General features: G+C 48.9%; 1 protein-coding gene across 1 annotated transcript in view; it reads left to right on the top strand.

The window, feature by feature from the left end:
* The window catches only part of NPR1 (natriuretic peptide receptor 1), a 46,046-nt gene extending 21,328 nt beyond the window's left edge, over positions 1-24,718 (top strand). The window contains exons 7-16 of the mRNA XM_048509845.1: positions 748-907; positions 1,826-1,981; positions 5,449-5,617; positions 6,798-6,944; positions 8,423-8,546; positions 16,540-16,608; positions 16,836-17,010; positions 17,554-17,652; positions 20,445-20,536; positions 24,069-24,718. Coding sequence (XP_048365802.1) covers positions 748-907; positions 1,826-1,981; positions 5,449-5,617; positions 6,798-6,944; positions 8,423-8,546; positions 16,540-16,608; positions 16,836-17,010; positions 17,554-17,652; positions 20,445-20,536; positions 24,069-24,131 — 1,254 coding nt within the window. The 3' untranslated portion in view covers positions 24,132-24,718. The remainder of the gene's footprint in view (positions 1-747; positions 908-1,825; positions 1,982-5,448; positions 5,618-6,797; positions 6,945-8,422; positions 8,547-16,539; positions 16,609-16,835; positions 17,011-17,553; positions 17,653-20,444; positions 20,537-24,068) is intronic.
* The last annotated feature ends 1,925 nt before the right edge of the window (positions 24,719-26,643 follow it).

The raw sequence follows: 26,643 nt of genomic DNA, 5'->3' as shown, positions 1-26,643 counted from the left end.
ACTACTCTAGGACTTCCGTTTCTCCTGCGCTCTGTGGTATATCATGGAGCTGGCTCTCCTGAGCTGTCTTCCCAGGTAACTGATCTATGCCATCTGGAGACCAGTTGTAATTGCAGTAGAACCTCAAGCTCCACCTCCTGAATTTGTATTGATATCCCACTTTTCTCAACAGTAGGGAGTCTCAAAGTGACTCATGACTCCTTCCCTTCCCTGTAACGGGCATCTTGTGAGGTAGGCGAGGCTGAGAGAGTTCAGAGAGAACTGTGCCTGGCCCAAGGCCCCCCCAGCAGGCTTCATGTGGAGGAGCAGGGAATCAAACTCCGTTCTCCAGATTAGAGTCCACTGCTCTTCACCACAACACTTGGACAGATTTATGGAGAGATTTATGGAGGAGAAGTCGATTTATGGCTACCAATCTTGATCCTCTTTGATCTGAGATTGCAAATGCCTTAACAGTCCAGGTGCTCGGGAGCAGCAACAGCCGCAGAAGGCCATTGCTTTCACCTCCTGCAGGTGAGCTCCCCAAGGCACCTGGTGGGCCACTGCGAGTAGCAGAGAGCTGGACTAGATGGACTCTGGTCTGATCCAGCTGGCTTGTTCTTATGTTCTTAACACCACGCTGGTGACTCATCTCCTTCTCTGAGCACCTGTAGATGACGCCAACTACTTATCCATGGCGGGGCCAGTGGGACCTTCAAGCCCCGCCTTCTTCTGCCTCTTGACTCTGTTTTTCTTCCCTTTCATCAGGGGATGCTCTTCCTCCACAACAGTGTGATCCACTCCCACGGCAACCTGAAGTCCTCCAACTGCGTGGTGGACAGCCGCTTCGTGCTGAAGATCACAGACTATGGGCTGGAGAGCCTCCGCCAGGCGCCCGACACGGAGGACTCGTACGCGCTGTTTGCCAGTGAGAGACACAATAGGGAGAAGGGAGAAAGAGGGGGCGGGCGGGTGGGCTGGCTCTGCGGAGGATACCTGCTGGACCTCAGCAGGTATTCCAGGATGCCTAGGTGTATGTGCCCCCAAGGAAGTCTACAGTTCCTATACCTATGAAAAGAAGAGGAGGAGTTTAGATTCATATCTTCCCTTTCTCTCCTGTAAGGAGACTCAAAGGGGCTTACAATCTTCTTTCCCTCCCCCCCCCCCCCAACAAACACCCTGTGAGGTGGGTGGGGCTGAGAGAGCTCCGAAGAACTGTGACTAGCCCAAGGTCACCCAGCTGGCGTGTGTTGCACAAGAAGAAGAGTAGAAGAAGAGTTTGGATTTATATCCGCCCTTTCTCTCCTGCAGGAGACTCAAAGGGACTGACAATCTCCTTGCCCTTCCCCCCTTACAACAAACACCCTGTGAGGTGGGCGGGGCTGAGAGAGCTCCGAAAAGCTGTGACTAGCCCAAGGTCACCCAGCTGGCGTGTGTGGGAGTGTACAGGCTAATCTGAATTCCCCAGATAAGCCTCCACAGCTCAAGTGGCAGAGCTGGGAATCAAACCCGGTTCCTCCAGATTAGATACACGAGCTCTTAACCTCCTACACCACTGCTGCTCCTTTAGATTCATATCCTCCCTTTCTCTCCTGTAAGGAGACTCAAAGGGGCTTACAATCTCCTTTCCCTCCCCCCCCCCCACAACAAACACCCTGTGAGGTGGGTGGGGCTGAGAGAGCTCCGAAGAACTGTGACTAGCACAAGGTCACCCAGCTGGCATGTGTTGCACAAGCCAATCTAGTTCCCCAGATAAGCCTCTACAGCTCAAACCCGGTTCTCCAGATTAGAGTGCACCTTAACCACTGCACCACATTGAGCCTTGATTGACCCCATTTCTTCCTAGAGAAACTGTGGACCGCACCTGAGCTTTTGAGGATGGAGTCCCCCATGCCGGGAGGCACCCAGAAAGGTGACGTTTACAGCTTCGGGGTCATTTTGCAGGAGATTGCCCTTCGCAGCGGTGTCTTCTACGTGGAAGGAATGGCCCTGAGCCCCAAAGGTAAGATCCGGGACCAGGGTTGGTGCGCCAGTCAAGTGAATGAATAAACACCACCCCTTGACTCCGACAGATGACTCGATCACAGCCCTCTTGTGTCAGATGTCCCAAGAATTGGCTGCTGTGAGTTTTCCAGGCTATGTGGCCGTGGTCTGGTAGATTTTGCCTCTAACGTTTCTCTCACATCCATGGCATTAACATAAAATAAACACCAGAACGGTATTCCTAGTCTGCAGCCGTATGTAAAGTAAACATCCATCCAAGCAATGAGTGCGTGTTTATTAAACAAACAGCGTGCAAAGTGAAAACAGGCAGATCTGCAGAAATCACAGCGCAGCTCTCAATGTCTTGTCCTCGAAGAGAATTGGCTAGGAGAGAGCTGGTCTCAGATGGTGATCCTATGAACAGTAACATAGAATCATAGAGTTGGAAGGGACCCCAAGGGCCATCAAGTAAACAAAATACTTCTGACAGATGGCCATACTTCTGACAGCCTCTCTTTAAAAACCTCCAGATTCCACCACACTCCGAGGTAGTGCATTCCACTGTCGAACAGCCCTCACAGTCAGGAAGTTTTCCCTGATGTTTAGGTGGAATCTCTTTTCCTGCGCCTTGAACCCATTATTCCTGATCCAAGTCTCTGGAGCAGCAGAAAACAAGCTTATTCCCTCACCAACATGATATCCCTTCAAATGTCTAAACATGGCTATCATTGGGGTGCTGTGTGGTTTCCGGGCTGTATGGCCGTGTTCTATCAGCATTCTCTCCTGACGTTTCCCCTGCATCTGTGGCGGGCATCTTCAGAGGATCTGATGGTAGGAATGGAAAGCAAGTGGAGTATATATACTGTGAGGTGAAAAGGTGAGGCCATCTGAATAGAGTAGCCTGGCATGTGAGTCACAGAGAAGTCTGTAGCATGGGAGTAACAATGAAGCTAGCAAGGTCAATAGTTGAATGGATCTGAATAGAAGTATCCTGGTCTTTGTTCCCTTTGAGCGCTATAGTCTATAGTTGTCCTGTGTTTGTGTGGAGCTGATCAGTCACTGTCTTGATTCTAGAGTTTTTCAACACTGGCAGCCAAATTCTGTTCATTTTCATGGTTTATTCCTTCCTGTTGAAATTGTCCATGTGCTTGTGAATTTCAATGGCTTCTCTGTGTGGCTTCTTAAACCAAACCAAATGAAGCCACAGATGCAGGCAAAACATCAGGAGAGAATCCTGCTAGAACACGGCCATACAGCCCGGAAACCACACAGCACCCCAGTGATTCCAGCTGTGAAAGCCTTCGACAATACATGGCTATCACGTCGCCTCTTAACCTTCTTTTCACCAAACTAAACATTCTGGGCTCCCTGAGTCTCTCCTCGTAGGGCAGTGGTTCTCAGCCTTCCTAATGCCATGACCCTTTAATACAGTTCCTCATGTTGTGGTGACCCCCAACCCTAACATTTATCCATTTTACAGATGGAGAACACTGATGCAGAGAGTCTTAGGCAGTGGTTCTCAACCTTCCTAATGCCGCGACCCTTTAATACAGTTCCTCGTGTTGTGGTGACCCCCAACCCTAACATTTATCCATTTTACAGATGGAGAACACTGATGCAGAGAGTCTTAGGCGACCCCTGTGAAACGGTCGTTCGACCCCCAAAGGGGTCACAACCCACAGGTTGAGAACCACTGACAAATAAGAAGGTGAAGACAACCCCCCCCCCCCCGCCCACGGGCAGGTGTGAGTTTCCGCACCCCACCTTGTCCCTTTGATGGAAGGGGAACACATCCTCACACGAAGAAGACTTTATTTACAGTCAATGACCAGTTATATTACAAATCTCCAAATTATCTACAACAAAACAAGAATGCAGATCTCTCTCCCGTATTCCAGCACTATCCATCTATATATCATTATACTTTGTAAACACACCAAACAGCATAAAAATACTAAACAGAACAAAAATATCTAAGGGGGATACTATATTCAGATCATTTTTTCTTTTTCATAATGAATAGACAGAATTTTGCTACCCATTTAGTAATATTCTCCTTCTTATCTTGTAATAGTTTTTCACAACAAATTTTATCAGAACAATATGTCATCTTGTATAGTAGATGTAACAGGCATTTTTCCTTGCCTCCTCATAAAGGGGACACTTTAATAACATATGCTCTATAGTTTCTACAGAATTCAGAGAGCAAGAACATAACCTTGCAGCATAAGGTATCTTTTGATATTTCCCTTCTAAGACAGCAGAAGGTAAATGGGCACCTCTTGCAAGAGTAATACATCCTCACACAGAAACTGCCAGATTGCTTCCGCGTAGCCCGGAAACGCACAACAGCCAGTTGATCCCAGCTGTGAAAATCTAAAATAATATCCTAAGGATGTTTCTGTGCAGGAGGCCATTTTCCTTTTTAATTCCACAGTTTTGCCCATTGGCAGAAAGGATCGGGGAATATGAGATTTTCTCTACCACCAGGGTAGCCAACTCCAGGTTGGGAAATTCCTGGGGATTTGAGGGCGGAGCCTGTGGAAGGTGTGGTCTGGTCATGGGAGGGACCTCATTAGGTTATGATACAATAGAACCCACCTTCCAAAACTACCATTTTTCTCTAGGGCAGAAGTGTCCAACTCAGATGTTCATGGACTACAATTCCCATCAGCCCCTGCTGGCACGGCCCTACAACCCAGAAAACCCACAACACCCTAACAAACTCATTCTGTTTTCCATAATTAGCACCAATAACACACCTGGTGACAACTAAAATATCGTTTGTGGCTGTTCTGATAAAATCCATGCATGCAAACTCTCATGATATTAAAAAAAGAAAGGTTCAGAAAAGGTTCATCTTCTAAGTCAGCAGAAGTTTGCCCAACACAGAGGCCAGAGACAGTAAGTCTAGGGCAGGGGTCTTCAAACTATGGCCCTCCAGATGTTCATAGACTACAATTCCCATGAGCCCTACCACTTGGCCATGCTGGCAGAGGCTGATGGGAATTGTAGTCCATGAACATCTGGAGGGCCATAGTTTGAAGATTCCTGGTCTAGGGTGAAGGAGCAACAGTTGACCTTTAACATGATTGGTGAGTTCAACTGTGACTCTAGACCAATGAGAGGCTGTTGCCTGGGCCGGGGGGGGGGGGGGGAGTATTCTGTTGGATGTATAAGCAAAGCATTGTGTATGCTGAGAGTGTCTAAGTTCAGAGTGTGTGCGTTCAACTTTGTTCTTGCTGAAGAGTTCTGTATAGTCTTGTATAGCATAGACTTGTGTAACCTTGCAACTGCTAAAGTAAAACCTTCCTATGGAAAGAACATCTTGCATGGAGAGTATTGTTTTCCATGAGTGCTAGAAGGTTGCAGTGAGTGCAAGAAGACTATAGATCTTCTCATCTTACCAGAGTGACTCTGCTTTAAACTCTGCTGGTACAAACATGCTCGACCCATAATCTGTGGTCCTTCCCCCGTCACCTTCAGAGATCATCGAGCGAGTGAAGAGTGCCGAGTGCCCCCCGTTTCGACCTTCCAGCAACCTGGGCTACAACCTGGAGGATGTGGTGACCCTCATGCAGCGATGCTGGGCGGAAGACCCCCAGGAGCGCCCAGACTTCCAGCACATCAAAGGCATGCTGCGGAAATTCAACAAGTACGCATCAGTTCCCTTGAAGTCCACCTGGCTAATCTTCAGAAACCTTTTCCTCCTCATGAGTGGCGGACTCTTATCTGGGGAACCAGATGTGTTTTCTCACTCCTACATTCCTGCTGGGTAACCTTGGGGCAGTCCCAGTTCTCTCAGAACTCTCTCAGCCCCACCTGCCTCACAAGGTGTCTGTTGTGGGGAGAGGAAGGGAAAGGAATTTGTAACCCCCTCTGAGTCTCCTTACAGGAGAGGAAGGGGGGAGGGAGGTAAACCCAAAACTCTTATCTCTCCTCTTCTTCTTAAGGACTAGAGTTCTGTCATGTAAAACAAAAAGTTTTTTGGGGGGAAATCAGGGAATTCAGAGACAGGGCTGAAAGGACTAGGCCAGTGGTGGCGAACCTATGGCACGGGTGCCAGAGGTGGCACTCAGAGCCCTCTCTGTGGGCACGCGTGCACAGAGCTCGTCATGTGATAATAGTGCAATTAGTTTAGGGAGATTATTACACTAAACCTAAGACCTAGTTTTGGGGAAGAGGAGCCAGAATCTGCTACAGTAACCTTGCTATCTTGGATGTTTGAAACTAGCATTCCGTTCCCATGAGAATGGGACTGGGTGGTGAGGGGGGAAGGGTTCCAAAACGTTTATAACCTGTAGTTTAGGCGGGAGCGGGCAGTCTTGCCGTCTCGTGTATGTGTGCTTTCTGAAGTATCTGAATAAACGGACTTTCAACCAATGCCTTTTATTTCTGCTTCTTTCGGAATTCCTTACAGTAGGTAACCCTGTTGAGCGCTGTTAAACCCTACTGATTATCATGGGAAGAACTAAAACATGATCCTTTACCTGGGAGTAAGCTCGGTTGCTGGCAATGGGGCTTGCTTCTGAGTAAAACCCTCCTAGGGTCGTGATTCACCCGTTTGAAGCGTTGCACAGTTGCCACCGACTACCACCAAGCCTACTCCCGAGTAACGTGCACCTTAGAGTCAACCATTTTTTCTTTACTAAAACCTCAGTATTCAGGTTAAATTGCCATGTTGGCACTTCGCGATAAATAGGTGGGTTTTGGGTTGTAGTTTGGGCACTCAGTCTCGAAAAGGTTCGCCATCACTGGACTAAGCCGTCAACACGCATACCCCCATCCTGGCTCCTATGCCTGATCTGTTCACCCTTTGAATGTCTCTTTCACAGAGAGAGCAGCAGCAACCTCTTGGATACGTTGTTATCGCGCATGGAGCAGTACGCCAACAACCTGGAGGAGTTGGTGGAGGAACGAACCCAGGCCTACCTGGAGGAGAAGCGCAAGGCCGAGGCCCTGCTGTACCAGATCCTGCCCCAGTGAGTCTGCCTCCCAACTAGAACAATTTCAGTGGTTTCCGATCTGCTCCCAAGCCCAATTTTGTCCTTTAAGACCCTACATGGCTTGGGGCCAGGGTGTCTGAAGGACCATCTTGTCCCGTATGTCCCTTCCCGGGAATTAGAATTGCAGGGAGAAGCCCTCCTGATTGTTCCATCAATCAAAGATTCTCACTTGGTGGGGACACAAGAGAAGGCCTTTTTGGTGGTAGCCCCAGGATTATGGATCAACCTCTTCCGGGAAGTGTGCCTGCTTTCAACCGCCAGGAAGCAGTTGAAGACAGTTTTGTTTTCTGATTTTAGTTTTTTATTTATTGGTAGCCCTAAGATTTCAAATGGTGGTCTTTGGGGGGTATATTCACCGCCCTGAGCCCCCCGGGGGAGGGCAGTATATAAACAACAACAACAACAACAACAACAACAACAACAACAACAACAACAACAACAACATAATAATAATAATAATAATAATAATAATAATAATAATAATAATAATAATAATAATAATAATAATAATAATAATAATAATAATAATAATAATAATAATAATAATATATTTTCCCCCTTCCATCTGGTACAAATAACTTTGCTGGATCTTGGAAGCTAACCAGGGTTGGCCCTGGTTAGGACGTGGTTGGGAGACCCACAAGGAAGTCCAGGGTTGCAGAAGCAGGCAGTGGCAAAGCGCCTATATTCCTCTCTTGCCTTGGCCTGGATGAACCAGACTAATTTAATCTCATCTGATTTTGGAACCTAAGCAAGGTCAGCCATGGTTAGTACTTGAACGGGAGACCACCAAGGAAGACCATGGTTGCTATACACAAGCAGGCAATGTCAAACCTCCTCCGTTCCTCTCTTGCCTGTATCAGATTGTTAATAATTATTGTTTTATTTCCATTGTGAGCCTCCTTGACTTCCATAAGGTAGAAGGGTGGCTAATGAAACATTTTAAATGAACCTCTAGGTCAGTGTTTCCCAACCTTTTCAACGTCACGGTACCCTTGACCTCACTCTCCATACCTCACGGTACCCCTGCCATCCCCCCACCTTTCCCTCCCAGTGCCCCTGCTTGCCACCCCCACACCTTCCCCTCCCAGGGTGAAAGGAAGCACTGGGAGGGGGGAGTGGCTGCTGACCTTGCGGCAAGCCCTGCCCCATGGGCCAGCTCCATGCCCTTGCTGGTGCCAGCAGGAGACACCACAAAAGTGAGGGGGGCTGGTAGCGTTGCTGCAGTACCCCTGGGACATGCTCACGGCACCCCAGGGCACCACGGAACCCTGGTTGGGAATCGCTGCTCTAGGTCCATTGACCACAAAGAGCCATGACAGGTGAATGACTCTTTGGGGCAGCAGGCAGAATTGCCCCAAGCGGGAAACAGATTTCAAAGGCAGTTGCCAGGTAGACTTCCATACATTCCAAGTGTGTCTGCCAAACTGTGACACTCTCATCTTCCCAAACAGCTCAGTGGCCGAACAGCTGAAACGAGGAGAGACGGTGCAGGCCGAGGCCTTTGACAGCGTCACCATCTACTTCAGCGACATTGTGGGGTTCACGGCGCTGTCGGCAGAAAGTACGCCCATGCAGGTAATGGTGGGGGGCTGAGGGGACGATGCGGCTGAAATTGTCCCTGCGGTGGGGTGGTGATAAGCCACCAGTTAGCGGCATCCTGCCAGGGATTTGGGGGCCTCAAGCCAGAGGTGTAGTGGGGGGGGGGGATGGCGCCCTGGGCAAAATGGCAACCCTTGTGCCCCCGTGCCCCATGGTAGCTATGCCCCCCCCCCGCGCCTCACTTACCTGAGCTGGTGGGGGTCCCGGGCAGCCTGGCAGGGCAGGGCTGAGGGGTGCACAGCTACGGCCTCCACCAGGCCTGGCAGGGCCGGGCTTAGGGGCACCCTGTGACAGCCCCACTACGCTGCTCTTTAAGCCTCCTCTCCCCCACAGGTGCCATCTCTTCCTCCCCCGTGCCAACTCAGATAAGCCTAGTTGGCGCGGGGGGGAGCAAATTCCCCCCCCCCCCACATGGCACACCTCTCCTCCCCCGTGCCAACCCAGGAGCCAAGTCAGCGTGAGGGAGGTCGGATGTGGGGAGCTGGATCAGACCAGTAGTCCATCTAGTCCTGCATCCTGTCTCACACAGTGGCTAACCAGTTCCTCTGGAGGTCCAACAACAGGGCATAGAGGCCAGGCCTTCATAAGAACATCAGAAGAGCCCTGCTGGATCAGACCGGGGTTGATCTAGTCCAGCATTCTGTCTCACACAGTGGCCAGCCAGTTCTTCCGGTTGGGAGGGAGGGCATAATTTTGAAATTAATCTGTTTGAAACTCCTTTAGTGCCACAGCACAAGGGTACCGCCCCCACCAACCCGCTACCAATGTCCTTTTCACTTAACGAACACCGCAGTTGAAGATGGTGAAATTATTTTCATAATATGCTGTTCCGGAACCCAGGTGACAGAATCACATACCTCAGAGGTCTGCAACCTGTGACTCTCCAGATGTTCAAGGACTACAATTCCCATCAGCCCCTGCCAGCATGGATCAGGGGCTGATGGGAATTGTAGTCCATGAACATCTGGAGAGCCGCAGGTTGCAGACCCCGACATACCGGAATACTCCAGTTGCAGAGAAGGGCAACGAGGATGATTGAAGGATTGGAGCACCTTCCTTATGAGGAGAGGCTGCAGCATTTGGGACTCTTTAGTTTGGAGAGGAGACGTCTGAGGGGGGATATGATTGAAGTCTATACAATTATGCATGGGGTAGAAAATGTTGACAGAGAGAATTTTTTCTCTCTTTCTCACAATACTAGAACCAGGGGGCATCCATTGAAAATGCTGGGGGGAAGAAATAGGAGTAATAAAAGGAAACACTTCTTCACGCAACGTGTGATTGGTGTTTGGAATATGCTGCCACAGGAGGTGGTGATGGCCACTAACCTGGATAGCTTTAAAAAGGGCTTGGACAGATTTATGGAGGAGAAGTCGATCTATGGCTACCAATCTTGATCCTCCTTGATCTGAGATTGCAAATGCCTTAGCAGACCAGGTGCTTAGGTGCAGCAGCAGCAGAAGGCCATTGCTTTCACATCCTGCATGTGAGCTCCCAAAGGCACCAGGTGGGCCACTGCGAGTAGCAGAGTGCTGGACTAGATGGACTCTGGTCTGATCCAGCAGGCTAGTTCTTATGTTCTTACCTGAATACTCCATGTAAATGAAACTAAACCCTGTGCGTGAAAAAATAGAATGTCAAGGAAAAGGGTGGGCATAGATTAGCTTTCTCCCTGATGGGCTTGATTTCTATGAGCAAGGCTATTTTTCACTGGGAAATCAATCAACTGATTCCCCCATCCCCCAGCAGTCTGCACTGCCACATTATCGCTTCATTTGTTTTTTTTCTGTGATGTTGGACCTGCCGTTTTATCCTTGACCAAGTATTAGAATATAAATCAACAGGGATATGGTCATAGGGGTTACCAAGGTTGACAGAAGTGGCGTTAATCAGGTAATCTCATGCAGGTAACCTAGGTTACCTGCTGCGACTATTCAGGTAACCGGGACAACAGCTGACAAAGGTTTCTTGGGTGTTGGAGAAAGTATCTGGAGCAACGGGATGGGGAGGCAGCAGTAAAATAAAGAATGTGTCATTCAAGTAACAGGGACAGAGAATGGGGAATTGTTTGGGTAACTTGGCCAACAGCAAAGGATCAGAATGGGTAACAGATGAAGACAATTATGTGTGTATATCAGTGTGCTCAGGTGTAAGAGAGAGAGCAAAGGATGCCAACTGGTCATCTCCTATAGTTCCGTTATGTCAGGGGTCCCCAAACTTTTTTAACAGGGGGCCAGTTCACGCATGGCCAGAGCCCAGCCGGGGGCCAGACCAAGTGCCGCCCGCGTGGGGGGGGGGCGCCATCCATCTGCCCTCGACCCGCCCCTGACCGAGCCCCCCACCCCCGCGGTCCCCTTCCAATCCGGCCCTGAAGCTCCGCCACCTTTCTCTCTCCCCCCTTTGCCGCATTGGTACGGTCCCCTCCGGCCGCTTGGAATGAGCAGTGAGTCGCCCGCGCTTAATGCTGTTTGTAAACCTGGGGAAAAGGAGATAGAGAAGGGGGAGATCCGCTTCTGCCCAGCGGGCCGGATAAATGTCTTCCGGGGGCCTGATTTGGCCCCCGGGCCGTAGTTTGGGGACCCCTGCGTTATGTGGTTAGATTTCCATCCCACTGGCCCACTGGGACATCCAGGGAAGAAGAAGAAGGAGGAGGAGGAGGAGGAGGAGGAGTTTGGATTTATATCCCCCCTTTCTCTCCTGTAGGAGACTCAAAGGGGCTGACAATCTCCTTGCCCTTCCCCCCTCACAACAAACACCCTGTGAGGTAGGTGGGGCTGAGAGAGCTCCGAGAAGCTGTGACTAGCCCAAGGTCACCCAGCTGGCGTGTGTGGGAGTGCACAGGCTAATCTGAATTCCCCAGATAAGCCTCCACAGCTCAGGCGGCAGAGCAGGGAATCAAACCCGGTTCCTCCAGATTAGATACACGAGCTCTTAACCTCCTACGCCACTGCTGCTTGAGGAAGAGTTTGGATATATACCTGCCTGGTATAGTGGTTAAGAGCAGGCGAATACTAATCTGGAGAACCGGGTTTGATTCCCCACTCCTCCACCCGAGCGGCAGAGGCTTCTCTGGTGACCCAGATGTGTTTCCGCACTCCTACGTTCCTGCTGGGTGACCTTGGGCCAGTCACAGTTCTCTCAGGACTCTCTCAGCCCCACCTACCTCAGCCTCAAGGTGTCTGTTGTGGGGAGAGGAAGGGAAAGGAGCTTGTAAGCCATCTTGAGTCTCCTGACAGGAGAGAAAGGTATAAATTCAAACTGCTCCTCCTCCTCCTCTACTTCTTGTTCTGCTGCTGCTGCTGCTGCTGCTCCTCCACTTTTTGTTCTTGTGCTGCTGCTGCTGCTGCTGCTCCTCCACTTTTTGTTCTTGTGCTGCTGCTGCTGCTGCTGCTGCTCCACTTTTTGTTCTTGTGCTTCTGCTGCTGCTGCTGCTGCTGTAAGGAAGCTCAAGGTGACTTGCAAACTCCTTTCCCTTCTTCTCCCCACCACAGACTAATAACAGCTAATAACATTAGGATAACTAATAACATAGCTAACCGTATCCTTTCATGAAACAGTCGTGGAATGCAAAATCATCAAGTCGATGTCATGTGGGATAATGGTTAGAGCAGTGGTGGCGAACCTATGGCACACCAGATGTTCATGGACTACAATTTGCCATGCTGGCAAGGGCTGATGGGAATTGTAGTCCATGAACATCTGGAGTGCCACAGGTGCGCCACCACGGGGTTAGAGTGACCAGCTAAGTTCCAGGAGACCTGGCCCCAACCCCTCCTACCCCGCACCGTGAAGCTTGCTGGCTGATCTTGGACCCGTCACAAGCACTAGCGCCCCTTCCACACGTGCAGAATAATGCACTTTCAATCCACTTTCACAATGGTTTGCAAGTGGGTTTTGCTGTTCCGCTCAGTCAAATCCAGCTGGAAAGTGCATTGGAAGTGGACTGAAAGTGCATTATTCTGCATGCGCAGAAGGGGCCTAAGCCTCGCACACCTCATTGGTTTATTTGATTTATATCTCCCTTGCCCCCACATGTCAGCGGGCTCAGAGCAGCTCACAACAGTATAAAACAACAAAATTATAATACATAAAACTATAATAAACAATAATACACTAAAACTTAAGAGGCCTGTGAAAGATGGCCCTTGGTCCAACTGACGATGGAAGACAGTTCTCAACCCTATATCCTGAAACAAATTCAGCATAAGTACATAAGGGAAGGGAAAGAAAGGGAAGCCAGCTAAGATGGAAACATACCAGTTGCTGCCCTCAGCTGTAGGCCCAGAGGTGGGATCCAGCAGGTTCTCACAGGTTCCCGAGAGTAGGTTACTAATTATTTGTGTTTGCCGAGAGGGGGTTACTAATCGGTGATTTTGCCACGTGATTTTTGGCTTAGTTACGCCCCTCCTCTCAGCAGTAGTGCGCAGAATTTGAAGCAGTCCAGCAGGAGGTCCACCGGCGTGCGTGGCAGCCTGCGCCTGCGTGCATTCGTTTCCCGCCCAAGGACCGGTGCAGCGGCTGCATCCTTGCCACAGCCCCGCCCAGCAATGCCCGCCCAAGGAATGCCCAGCCACGCCCCCGTCATGCCCCGCCCAGCCCCATTGACGCTACGCCACAGCTTGAATCCCACCACCATGGGAACCTGTTATTAAAATTTTTGGATCCCACCACTGTGTAGGCCTGTAGGAAAAAGTCTTGCTGGTCCTGCGGAAGTGAGATCACGTCCTGCTGGGCCCTCGTCTCATTTGACAGAGTTTTTACGAGGCTGGAGCCAGGACTGAAAAAACATTGACTCTAGTTGAGGACAGCCAGATGCTTTTTGGGTCAGAGACTGCAAGAAGAGGAGGAGTTTGGATTTATACCCCACCTTTCTCTCCTGTAAGGAGACTCCATGAGAGCCAGCGTGGTATAGTGGTTGAGATAAATCCGAACTACTCCTCCTCCCCTTCTTCTGGGTCTGTGAATGTGTTAAATGCTGTCATATTGCTTCCAACCTGTGACCCTCCAAAGTATACAGGGAGGAGGTGGAGTTTGGCTTTATACCCCACCTTTCCCTCCTGTAAGGAGACTCAAGGTGGCCTACAAGCTCCTTTCCCTTCCCCCCCCACAACAGACACCTTGTGAGGCAGGTGGGACTGAGAGAGTTCTGAGAGAACTGTGACTGGCCCAAGGTCACCCAGCAGCAATGTAGGAGTGTGGAAACACATCTGGTTCACCAGATAAGCCTCTGCCACTCAGGTGGAGGAGTGAGGAATCAAGCCAGGTTCTCCAGATTAGAATCCACCTGCTCTTAACCACTGGCTGTAAACGAGCAGGTTGTTACTATCAGATTGTAACACTCCCTAGGGGACATATTGAGACAAGCGGCCCCTTAGGTATGCTGGTCCCAGACCGGTTAGGGCAGTGGTGGCGAACCTATGGCACGGGTGCCAGAGGTGGCACTCAGAGCCCTCTCTGTGGGCACGCACAGAGTCCCCCCGTCCCCACACATCTAGGCTGGCCTGGGCCACTGGGCTTGATTATTAGCATTAAACCTAAGACCTAGTTTTGGGGAAGCAGTGTAGGTAACCCTGTTAAGCACTGTTAAACCCCACTGATTTTCATGCAAAGAACTAAAGCGTGATCCTTTACCTGGGAGTAAGCTCTGTTGCTGGCAATGGGGCTTGTTTCTGAGTAAACCCTCCTATGATTGTGATTTATCCGTTGGAAGAGTTGCACGGTTGCTTCAAAGCAAAGCCACTGACCACCACCAAGCTTACTCCCCAGTAATTCACGCCTTGGAGCCAACCGTTTTTTCTAAACAAAAACCCCAGCATTCAGGTTAAATGGCCGCGTTGGCCCTTTGCGATAAATAAGTGGGTTTTGGGTTGCAGTTGGGGCACTCGGTCTCGAAAAGGTTCCCCATCACTGGGTTAGGGGTTGCTGTGGGGATAAAATGGGGCATGGTGTTCTGTGTAAGCGGCCCCAAACTCCCTGGTGGAAGGAGTGCAGCAACAGATGACAAGCCGCGAGAAATTCTTGGATAGAAACATGGAGAGCCAGATGTATCTGACTCTTGACAGGAAAAGGTCCTTTCGTCGGTAACGTGGAAACTGGAAAGCAAGATTTTGCAAACGGTCTTCTGTAGCAGCAGATGGTTAGAAAAAGGGTTTGCCGCTCACATCTGCCTCCCTGGATTTTAAACGTTGAGTTTTCCTGCAGAGGCGGCGGTTACCTGTTTAAAGTACAGCAAATTACAATAATTAGTCATCAGCCGCCAGTCCTTTGGAAAGGGCAGCGTGCGCGTCGTCGTTCCACACCAAAAAACTTCAGAATTTGGCTTCTTAACGAATCGTAGTCTTTAAAAAATTTTAAAAGAGAAAACAGTAAGCTTTTAGCCCTGATTGTTTGACAGTGTGATGAGGACGTACCCAAAGAATGACTCAGGAAGACTGAGCGGCATGAAAAACTGCCTTAGACCATGTTAGAACATTTGTCCACCAGCGCTCTGGCGAGCAGTGGCTTTCCAAGGTCTCGAGCAAGAAAGTTATTTCCCAGTTTTGGCAAGCTGATATTCTTGGCATGCAAAGCAAATGCTCTACCTCTGTGCCAATCTGCTCCAGAGGATTACCGGTGGTCAAAAGGGCGTTCCCCGCAACCATGCGGCACATTTTTATTCTGCCTTTCCTCCGTGAGAGCCAGCGTGGTATAGTGGTTAAGATAAATCCAAACTCCTCCTCCTCCTCTTCTTCTTCTTCTTCTTCTTCTTCTTCTTCTTCTTCTTCTTCTTCTTCTTCTTCTTCTTCTTCTTCTTCTTCTTCTTCTTCTTCGTCTTCTTCTTCTTCTTCTTCTTCTTCTTCTTCTTCTTCTTCTTCTTCTTCTTCTTCTTCTTCTTCTTCTTCTTCTTCTTCTTCTTCTTCAGGGTCTGAGAGTGTGTTAAATGCTGTCATGTTGCTTCCAACCTAAGGCAATCCTCCAAAGTATACAGGGGGAATAAGGAGGAGGAGGAGTTTGGATTTATACCCTACCTTTCTCTCCCGTAAGGAGACTCAAGGTGGCTCGCAAGCTCCTTTTCCCTTCCTCTCCCCACAACAGACACCATGTGAGGTAGGTGGGGCTGAGAGAGTTCAGAGAGAACTGTGACTAGCCCAAGGTCACCCAGCGGGAATGTAGGAGTGTGGAAACACATCTGGTTCACCAGATAAGCCTCTGCCACTCAGGTGAGAAGCGGGGAATCAAACCTGGTTCTCCAGATTAGAGTCCACCATTCTTAACTGCTACACCACGCTGGCTCTCAAGATGACTTGCAGAAGGAGGGGTGGGGGATTCAGAATCAGTTGCACAAAATATGAGTTGATGAATTCAAGTTGCAGAATTTAGGTCAACTATTGGATAGAGAGTTCTCTACCCTAATCACCGCAGCCAAGAAAACGTACTCCCTCCTGTATTTTTCTCTCCCATTTGAATGGGGCCACTTGGCACACTACCTGTAATGCTTAATAAACCCTGTTCAAAGGAGAGCCATAATGCTCGCCAGGTTTAATGTTATGCCTTCTGCCTTGTTACATGGCAGATTTAATAAGCAAGAAAAGGCTAAAAGATTGTGCCCGTGTAACGATGGCTCAGTTGAATCTCTGGCCCACCAATTACTACACTGTCTCAGATTCAAGGAAATCAGATCCAAGTATGTGAATCTTACTCCTTTACATTTACCCCATCTCCCCGATTTAATTAGATTACACTACTTGTTGGACAATCCTGATCCTTCTCTCTGTATGATAGCGGCAGACTTTCTCCTGGAAGTTACTAAACGCCAGTAGATTTCCTTCGACCTGTATTGTATATGTTTTTTAATCCGTTTTTAGTACTGTTGTCTATGCCAATAAAGGCTTGCTTCTAAAAAAAGAATTTAGGTTTTCTCATTGCAGAATCTAAGATTCGGAATTCCCTCTCCCTGGTCAGTAAATACGGTTCTTCCTTTTCTCCCCAGGTGGTGACGCTGCTGAATGATCTGTATACCTGTTTCGACGCCATCATTGATAATTTTGACGTTTACAAGGTGAGGGTTCTGAACCTGGCTGGCTTAGGGGAGGAGCGACAGTGGAACTTGAACTTGTCTCTTGGCAATGGGCTATTGGAGGCGATGACAAGGGAGGTGATTTAGCTTTTAAAGGGGCTTGGTCATGGACCCCGTCCTCTTCCCCTGTGGATATAACTCGTCTTGTGTGTTATGCTTAATTACATCCCTCCCTTGCACGTTCCTCTCCACCTCCCCCCCCTTTCCAGGTGGAGACCATCGGTGATGCCTACATGGTGGTTTCAGGCCTGCCGGTGCGCAACGGCAGACTGCACGCCCGAGAAGTATCACGCATGTCGCTGGCGCTGCTTGAAGCCGTCCGCAATTTCAAGATCCGCCATCGGCCCGAACAACAGCTGAAGCTGCGGATTGGGATCCACAGCGGTGAGGGACTGGGGAGGCTGTGTGAAGAATGGGTAGAGTTGCAAAGTCGGGCTTGCGTGGTGAGCCAGTGTGACGTAGTGGTTAAGAGCAGGTGCACTCTAATCTGGATTTTATTCTTGAGAACCGAGTTTGATTCCCCACTCCTCCACGTGAGTAATAGAGGCTTATCTGGTGAACCAGATGTGTTTCCGCACTCCTACATTTCTGCCGGGTGACTTTGGGCTAGTCACAGTTCTTCGGGACTCTCTCAGCCCCACCTGCCTCACCAGGTGTCTGTTGTGGGGAGAGGAAGGGAAAGGAGCTTGTAAGCCATCTTGAGTCTCCTTACAGGAGAGAAAGGTGGAGTATAAATCCAAACTACTACTCCTCTTCTCATCTTCTTCCTCTCCAATTTCTCTCCAAATGCACCTTATGTGATTTTGGGTGTAAAGAGGGCCTCACCTTGGTAGCGGAGAGTAGAAGTAGGAGCTGAGAAATGGTTGGCCCCTTTTCCTGACTGTTCCTTCTTTCCTGCTCCCTGTCCTATTATGTTCTCCCCACCAGGTCCAGTCTGTGCGGGTGTTGTGGGCCTAAAGATGCCCCGCTACTGCCTCTTTGGGGACACTGTGAACACAGCCTCCCGCATGGAGTCCAACGGAGAAGGTGAGGGGCAATGTTTGGGGAACCGGGGTGATGGAGACACAGTGGCCTTTCCGCACCAGTCCCTGAAATATATTTGTAAAACGTTTGCAAAACGTTTTCAATCCCACCCCCGTTTGTTCGCACTCGACCCCTCGAAATGATTCCTGGCCACCATTTTATGATCGTTCCGGGTTTTTTCCCCCATAATGTTCTTTATTGAGTTTATTGTTGTTGTTGTTGTTTGTTTGTTTGTTTGTTTGACTTTTATACCGCCCACCCCCGGAGGGCTCTGGGCGGTGTACAACATTTCAATATAACATAAATAAGCAAAAGCCCTCTCAATAAATTAAATACAATATAAGATAAAATAAAATAAGGGCTCTAAGCAAAAGAATTAACAATGTTTATAAAACAAAGTAATCATTTTTGTAGGTGCAAAAGATCATGTCTCCAATACAAAATAGCATTATAGTCGTCCTTAATAACATAATTTTTAAAATATGACTTCTTATTCTTGAAATCTTTCTTGTTTTTCTCTCTACCTTGCTATAGCTGGCTAACTCATATATATTTAAAAAGAAAAAAATCATGTGTACGTTAAGTTATCTAATGTTTGTTCGCACTCGACCCCTCAAAATGATTCCTGGCCACCGTTTTATGATTGTTCAGGGCATTTTTTAAAATCCTTCATGGATCCGATACTTTGAAACTTCAGAGCCCCATGGTGCGATTCTTCATGGGTTGTGCCCTTGTAACTGCTTATTCTGAGTTATGTATTTTAACTATTTATCACTTATTTATTGTGCACATTGTTTTAGTTGTGGTTTTGCTGTACACCGCACAGAGCCCTTCGGGGGTGGGTGGTTTATCAAATTTAATAAATAAATAAATTATTGATGATGATGATGATGATGATGATGATAATAAAAACTAACAAAGACATCACTCCCCAAAATAAAAAAGAACTGACAAAAATAAACAGATGGGATGACAAAGGTCGATTCCCCACTGAAAAAATGAATGTAGATACAAACTAGTTTGGGAAAAACCAGGACCTTTTGAGCACGGTTTCAGTGTCCCCACTGCAGCTTCTGCCCCACAAATGATCCTTGTTCCCAGAAACGCAGCAGCAACGAAGGATTCCCCACTGAGGCGGATTGAACACATGATCTGTTCAGAGGCTATCCTGATTGGCTGTTGCGTTATGTTGGGATGGGAAATTTTTTTTTATTTTCAAACTGACGGATCCATGCCTCTGTGAGCATGCGCAAAACGACCCTATGCGGAAACAAAGAAACGGGCGATTAAAGCGAAGCCCTGTTTATGTGGTTGCCACATCTCAAAAAGGATATTGAAGAGATAGAAAAAGTGCAGAGAAGGGCAACGAGGATGATTGAGGGACTGGAGCACCTTCCCTATGAGGAGAGGCTGCAGCGTTTGGGACTCTTTAGTTTGGAGAGGAGACGTCTGAGGGGGGATATGATTGAAGTCTATCAAATTATGCATGGGGTAGAAAATGTTGACAGAGAGACATTTTTCTCTCTTTCTCACAATACTAGAACCAGGGGGCATCCATTGAAAATGCTGGGGGGAAGAATTAGGACTTATGAAAGGAAACACTTCTTCACGCAACGTGTGATTGGTGTTTGGAATATGCTGCCACAGGAGGTGGGGATGGCCACTAACTTGGATAGCTTTAAAAAGGGCTTGGACAGATTTATGGAGGAGAAGTCGATCTATGGCTACCAATCTTGATCCTCCTTGATCTGAGATTGCAAAAGCCTTAGCAGACCAGGTGCTCGGGAGCAACAGCCGCAGAAGGCCCTTGCTTTCACCTCCTGCATGTGAGCTCCCAATGGCACCTGGTGGGCCACTGTGAGTAGCAGAGAGCTGGACTAGATGGACTCTGGTCTGATCCAGCTGGCTTGTTCTTATGTTCTTATGTGCCTCCATGTAGTTTGATCCACGTGAATACGACGTGTAGCACTGCTTTGTATGGCCTTCTACTCAGTCAATCAGTCAAAACTGGCCCCACGTTGCTTCGTATCCACGTGGATCTCCGATCCGCGAAATTAAAAAAAAAAGCATTCTCATTGGATGGGAGGCTCCAGGTCACTACCATGGCGGGAAAAACGAATCTGGATTCACACACACACACACCCAACTTCCCCACCGCTCCAGATTGCCCACGCGTTTTTTGAAAAGGTCTACTTTCTTCCAGGTTCTAAAATAACACATGCTGAGGCAGGGGGAGCACCAGAAACGGGATGAATGCGCGTTCGGCGCCGGTGTAGTGGGGAGTTCTGCTGGAAACCTGGATATTTTGTGTGACGAGCATGCATTTAATCCTCAGTGGGGAATCGACCAAAGCAAGCTCAGAACATGCCATAAAGGAGGAAGCCCAGGGACTGCAGAGAGGCATGGAAAATGTCTTAAAGAGATTGCACAGCAAGCGAAAACATTTTAAAAATGTTTTCAGAAAAAGAATAGCTAAAATCCAGCACACATTTAAAATGTTTTCAGGCTGGAAATAAAGCATTTTGGCTTAAAAACATTGCAGAACTCCTAGGAGGAAACATTTTATTTCCTTCCTGAAAATGCATCATGTGGACCAACATGTGGTGATCAACCTGAATTAGGCCATTGGGACGGGCAAGACTTACGGGCAGTAAATTTTCAGGGGCGTAGAGTTGTCTGTGGAGGAGGGAGGGAGTTTTCTTACGTGCTTCTGTGAAAGACCAAGAGATGGCTAAAATTGCAAAGGGCCCCCACCCACCGAACAGACGTGCTAATTGTCCCTCTGGACATTCCAGCCCTGAAGATCCACCTCTCAGCAGCCACCAAATCCATCCTGGAGGAATTTGGCTGCTTCGAACTGGAGGTCCGTGGGGATGTGGAGATGAAGGTGCGTGAGTGTTGCTAGTTCGTTCCTTGCTTGCATGCGCTGCTTCTTCAGTCCTTCAAATTAACCTTCAAAATGTGTCTTGCAATTTATGCTTCCTTCCCTCTTTCTCTGCCTCTGCCTTCTCTGCCTTCTCAGCCTTCTCAGCCACCTACCTGTGCCTCCTTCCTCTTTCTGGCCCAGCCCTTGATTTACAAGCCTCCTAACACTTCCCCTCCCAAGCCCCAACACTGTATCTACTTGGTTAAAAGCAGGTGCACTCTCATCTGGAGAACCAGGTTTGACTCCCTGCTCTGCCACTTGAGCTGTGGAGGCTTATCTGGTGAACCAGATTAGCTTGTGCACTCCAGCACATGCCAGCTGGATGACCTTGGGCCAGTCACAGTTCTTTGGAGCTCTCTCATCCCCGTTCGTTGTGGGGAGAGGAGGGAAAAGGAGATTGTAAGCCCCTTTGAGTCTCCTCACAGGAGAAAAAGGAGGGATATAAATCCAAACTCTTCTTCTTCTTCTTTGTTATAATACCATTATCTCTGTAAGTGTGTTGTTGGTAACACAGTTCTGATCAGAGGTCCCCAACCTTTTTGAGCCGGTGGGCACAATTGCTGCACGGGCGCAGCAACAAAATGGCGGCTGCAGGAAGCACAGCCCACCAGAAAATGGCTGCCACAGCTTAACTCCAGTAACATAGTGCAGATCCTTGGTGGCAACAGCTGCCAAAGCAGCATTCTAAAAAACCTGCAGAGCCAATCAGAAGCCTTGTTGGGCAAAAGACCTGCTTGGCCTCGCCCACTTCCTAAAAACACTTGAGAGGTACCAGAAAAGGTGTCCGTGGGTGCCAGGCAGAGGTGGGATCCAGCAGGTTCTCACAGGTTCCCGAGAGGAGGTTACTAATTATTTGTGTGTGCCGAGAGGGGGTTACTAATTGGTGATTTTGCCACGTGATTTTTGCCTTAGTTACACCCTTCTCTCAGCAGCAGCGCACAGAACTTGAAGCAGTCTAGCAGGAGGTACACCGGCGTGCGTGGCAGCCTGCGCCTGCATGCATTCGTTTCCCGCCCAAGGACCGACGCATGGGCTGTGTCCTTGCCACAGCCCCGCCCAGGAATGCCCTGCCCCCGGAATGCCCTACCACGCCCCCGTCGTGCCCCACCCAGCCCCATTGGCACTACACCACAATTTGTATCCCACCACCATGGGAACCTGTTACAAAAAAATTTGGATCACACCACTGGTGCCAGGGTATCACATTGGAGACCCCTCGTTTTGAGGATGACACATCTAATTCCAAACTCTGCTTCATCTGTCTGCAAACACAGCCCCCACTTCTGGGTTATGGCTGCCGGTTGGAGCCTTAGAGACCTCTCAGTAGAACTGAAGTAGACAGGGAGGACGGTGGAAGGAGAACACGCCAAAGAGGATTATCCCAATTAATTTCAAAAACAGGCCCTTTAAATTCAGCTTTTTAATAGGAAAAGAAGACAGCAGCTGTAAATAATTCCCTGCTTTTTTAACAGCCAGCATAAAAGCCGCCTCGGCTTACGTTTCGTTCCCTCGCCCCTGTCACAGTTCTGCTGGTATTGCACCCTTTTCCTAGAATGCTTGCCAAAGAATCCTGGAAAATGTGGTACAAAATGTAGCGCAACGGATGTCATGTTGGTGAGGGAGCAAGCTTGTTTTCTGCTTGGGTGCTGTGCGGTTTCCGGACTGTATGGCCGTGTTCTAGCAGCATTCTCTCCTGACGTTTCGCCTGCATCTGTGGCTGGCATCTTCAGAGGATCTGATGTTGGGAAAGCAAGTGGAGTATATATACCTGTTTGGAGTGTCCAGGGTGGGTGAAGAAACATTGTCTGTGAGTAACAAAGAAGACAGCCAGGTCAATAGGTGAGGGCATCTGAATAGCAGTATGAGTAACAATGAAGTCTATAGCATGGGAGTAACAATGAAGATAGCAAGGTCAGTAGGTGGGAGCATCTGAATAGAAGTATCCTGGCCTTTGTTTCCTTTGTCTATAGTCATCCTATGTTTGTGTAGAGCTTATTTTATGCTGCTCCAGAGACTAGGACCAGGAGTCATGGGTTCAAGGGGAAGGAAAAGAGATTCCACCTAAACATCAGGAAAAACCTCCTGACAGTAAGGGCCTTTTGACAGTGGAATGCACTACCTCGGAGTGTGGAGAAGTCTCCTTCTTTGGAGATTTTTAAGCAGAGGCTGGATGGCTTTGATTGTGTATTCCTGCATGGCAGGGGGTTGGACTGGACGGCCTTTGGGGTCTTTCCAAATCTATGATTCTATTTTGTCCCGGTTTCTCCCTCCACACGGCTGCTCGTTTCTTTCCAGGAGCCGAGTTAGGACTGGGAGGTAATACTCCAGTTTCTTTTGCACGAGCCCGGGTCTTTTGTATTTAAACTGCAAGTACATCCCTGCATGTGCAAAACTTTGTAAATCTGGGTTCCCCCCCCAAAAAAAAAATTTCAGTGCCTCTTGATTGGTCGACCCAGAGTGGCGAGGCGGGAAAAATAAACCGGTTCTGCTCCCGTAGCGTTCGCACAGCAGCAGGGTCACCCCAGAATATTTGAAAAGAATCGCCAATTTGGTGGTTTTTGAAAATCCTGGGCTGAGGGAAATATCACGGGGCAACAGCGGGGCAGGCCAGTTTTAGCACTGGGAACCATGCGGAAAACTTTCACAAACCAGGATATGCCCATCCTGGAATATTTGGACCTTGCTGAAACGGCCAAAGGAGCTTATAGTGGACTATAGAAGGAATAGCTCAGAAATTCAGCCCTTGACTATAAATGGAGGTCAAGTAGCGGGTGGCTAGTTTTAAATTTCTGGGCGTTATGATTAAAGAGGACTTGACCTGGGGCGTACAGACTGCCGCGGTGGTTAAGAAGGCCCAACAAAGACTGTACTATCTTAGACTGATAAGGAAACCGAATGGAAAACTCCTGGTGTCCTTTTACCGCTGTGCTATAGAGAGTGTCTTAACCTACTGCATCTGTGCATGGTTCTCCAGTTGCAAAGTGGCAGATAGGAAGGCGCTCCAAAGGGTGATCACTACTGCCCAGAGGATTATCGGCTGCCCTCTCCCCTCCTTGGAAGAACTCTATAATTCCCGAAGCCTAAAGAAAGCCCAAAATATTCTGAGAGACCCGTCTCATCCAGCACACTCTCTTTTTGAACTGTTACCATCCGGCAGACGATACAGGTCTATAAAAATTAGGACAAAGAGGCTTAGAGACAGCTTCTACTCTAGAGCTGTGGCTATGCTGAACTCTGCGGCTTCATGTTGATGTGTTTGGGGCTGTGTAGGGATGGGTGGAGGAAGGGGAAAGTGAGGATGGGGTATGAGTCTGGAATTGTGTGCATCGAGGAATGCTGCTGTAAATTTTCGTTGTGCGTGCACAATGACAATAAATGCTTATGCTTATGCAATGTCAGATATTTGGGATCCTTTTCTCAAAGAATATGAAAAGAACATTGTGGCTGGGGCCTGGTCTTCTCTAATGATTTGGTTCTCTCTTTCTACCCACAGGGCAAAGGCAAAATGAGGACCTACTGGCTATTGGCAGAGCGGGTCAGCAGCACACGGGGCTGATGAACCGTGGGATACCTTTAGCAGGAGACCCCGTTCCTCTGCTTTGCAGCAGGGGGAAGGGAAAGCTTCTCAGCTGAACCACCAAAGACTGTTCAGGGAACCCTCGGCTTTGAGTCAGGCCAGCAACGGAGATGCCTTTGGCTCTGCGCATTGCCCAAGCATGGCTTGCCTGCAGCGCACCGCCCAGATCCAACTCTGAGCTCGAAAGACTTGCTCCTCACACTAACTGGCCAAGATGGAGTTTGAAAGTGGTTGGACCCACGTGTCATTTGCTTGTACAAACGAGACTTTGTAGTCCATACCAAGCAGGAGTCTGCCCCGCAGTGGCCTCTGTCGATGTAATAGCTCTTCTCTGTCCCAATGAACTCCGGTCCCCGATGCCCCCGAGCTGGCGCCCGATGTCGGGAAACTCCACCGTCAACATGGCATCACACAGCCGGATCAGGAAGCAGTGAGGACAGGGCATCAAGCATCTTTGGGGGATCTCACACCCCCTCACCTCCTGGCCCACCTGTGATTGTTCTTAGAAACTCTTTCCACACTGCTCTAGATTTTGTAATAAAATGAACGTGTGTGTTTCTGTCTAACAAGCCTAGTTTGGGAAATCCTTCGCCTGTTCCCCAGAGGTGTATGGCCCAGTAAGGGCTTCTGATTGGCTGTAGGACAGTGATGGCGAACCTTTTTGAGACCGAGTGCCCAAATTGCAACCCAAAACCCACTTATTTACCGCAAAGTGCCAACACAGCAATTTAACCTGAATACTGAGGTCTTAGTTAGAAAAATGGTTGGCTCCGAGGCGTGCGTTACTCGGGAGTAAGCTTGGCGGTAGTCGGTGGCTTTGCTTTGAAGCAACCGTGCAACTCTTCAAATGGGTGAATCACGACCCTAGGAGGGTTTTCTCAGAAGCAAGCCCCATTGCCAGCAACCGAGCTTACTCCCAGGTAAAGGATCATGCTTTAGTTCTTCGCATGAAAATCAGTGGGATTTAACAGCGCTTAATAGGGTTACCTACACTGCTTCCCCAAAACTAGGTTTTAGGTTTAATGCTAATAATTGAACCCAGCGGCCCAGGCCAGCCTAGATGTGGGGGGGGGGGCACTCTGTTTGCGTGTGCCCACAGAGAGGGCTCTGAGTGCCACCTCTGGCACCCGTTCCATAGGTTCGCCACCACTGCTGTAGGAGATCTGATAGTGTCTAGATCAGGGGTCTGCAACCTGCGGCTCTCCAGATGTTCATGGACTACCATTCCCTGCCAGCATGGGAATGGTAGTCCGTGAACATCTGGAGAGCCGCAGGTTGCAGACCCCTGATCTAGATCAAGGGACATAATAGTACTGCTCTATTCTGCATTGGTCAGGCCTCACCTGGAATCCTGTGTCCAGTTCTGGGTGCCACAATTCAGGAAGGATATTGACAAGCTGGAATGGGTCCAGAGGAGGGCGACCAAAATGGTCAGAGGTCTGGATCCCATGCCCTATAAGGAGAGACTTGGGTAGCTGGGTATTCTTCGTTTGGAGAAGAGAAGGTCAAGGGGTGACATGATAGCCACGTTTAAATATTTGAAGGGATGTCATGTTAACAATGGAGCAAACTTGTTTTCTGCTGCTACGCAGACTAAGGCAAGGAGTAATGGATTCAAACTACAAAAAAAGGAGATTCCACACAAACATTAGAAAGAACTTTCTGACTGTCAGGGCTGTTCGACAATAGAATACGCTGCCTCGGAGGGTGGTGGGGTCTCCTTCTTTGGAGGTTTTTCAGCCGAGGTTGGATGGCCATCAGTCGGGAGTGTTTTGATTGTTTATTCCTGCAGGAGGTTGGACTGGTGGTCTCTTCCAACTATGGTTGAATCCCCACTGGAAATTTGCACGCAGATTCAAACCTGTTCGTTGTGAAACCGTGTCCTCTTCATCGGAGTTTCTCCCTCCCCACCGCAGTGAGCACACAGCAGACACACCCGGTTGCAGAACTCTTAGCAATCCCCTCTACCAGGCGAGCTCGCTTTGCCGGTCTCCCCTGATTGGCTGGCGTGCCTTGATGGGGTGGGACCTTTTCCCACTGCGGAAATGTACATTGTAGGGGCATGATAAAAAAAACCAGCGTGTAAAAGTTTTAACGTTTAACTGTTTAACTGTTCAAACAGTTAATTGTTACCTGTGTAAACCATTAACAATTCAAAGTTACACATCTGACTGTTACATTTTCGTCCCCTTCTGCTGGCCAATCGCAAAAGCGGAAACGAAACCAAGGAAAGGCTGCGCATGCATCACAGCTCTGATTGGTTGCCCGAATTCTGCGTCACACTCCAGGGCGGGAAACGAGTCAGGGTTTCAACCCTCATCCCTCCCCTCGGATCAGCCCTGAACCGTGTTAATGGGGTCTATGCCACTTGCAACAAGGTCCTGCCGGAACACGGTTTAACAGGGAGAACAAGAGCCAGAAACGGAATCTGCCACGCAGGCAATGGGGAGGTCGTCCCTCAAACCTGTTTAGTTTGCGTTCTGAAACCTGG

This window comes from Sphaerodactylus townsendi, linkage group LG01, assembly GCF_021028975.2.
Source record: "Sphaerodactylus townsendi isolate TG3544 linkage group LG01, MPM_Stown_v2.3, whole genome shotgun sequence".
Classification (NCBI taxonomy): domain Eukaryota; kingdom Metazoa; phylum Chordata; class Lepidosauria; order Squamata; family Sphaerodactylidae; genus Sphaerodactylus; species Sphaerodactylus townsendi.
This window is presented reverse-complemented; position numbering and strand designations above follow the sequence as displayed.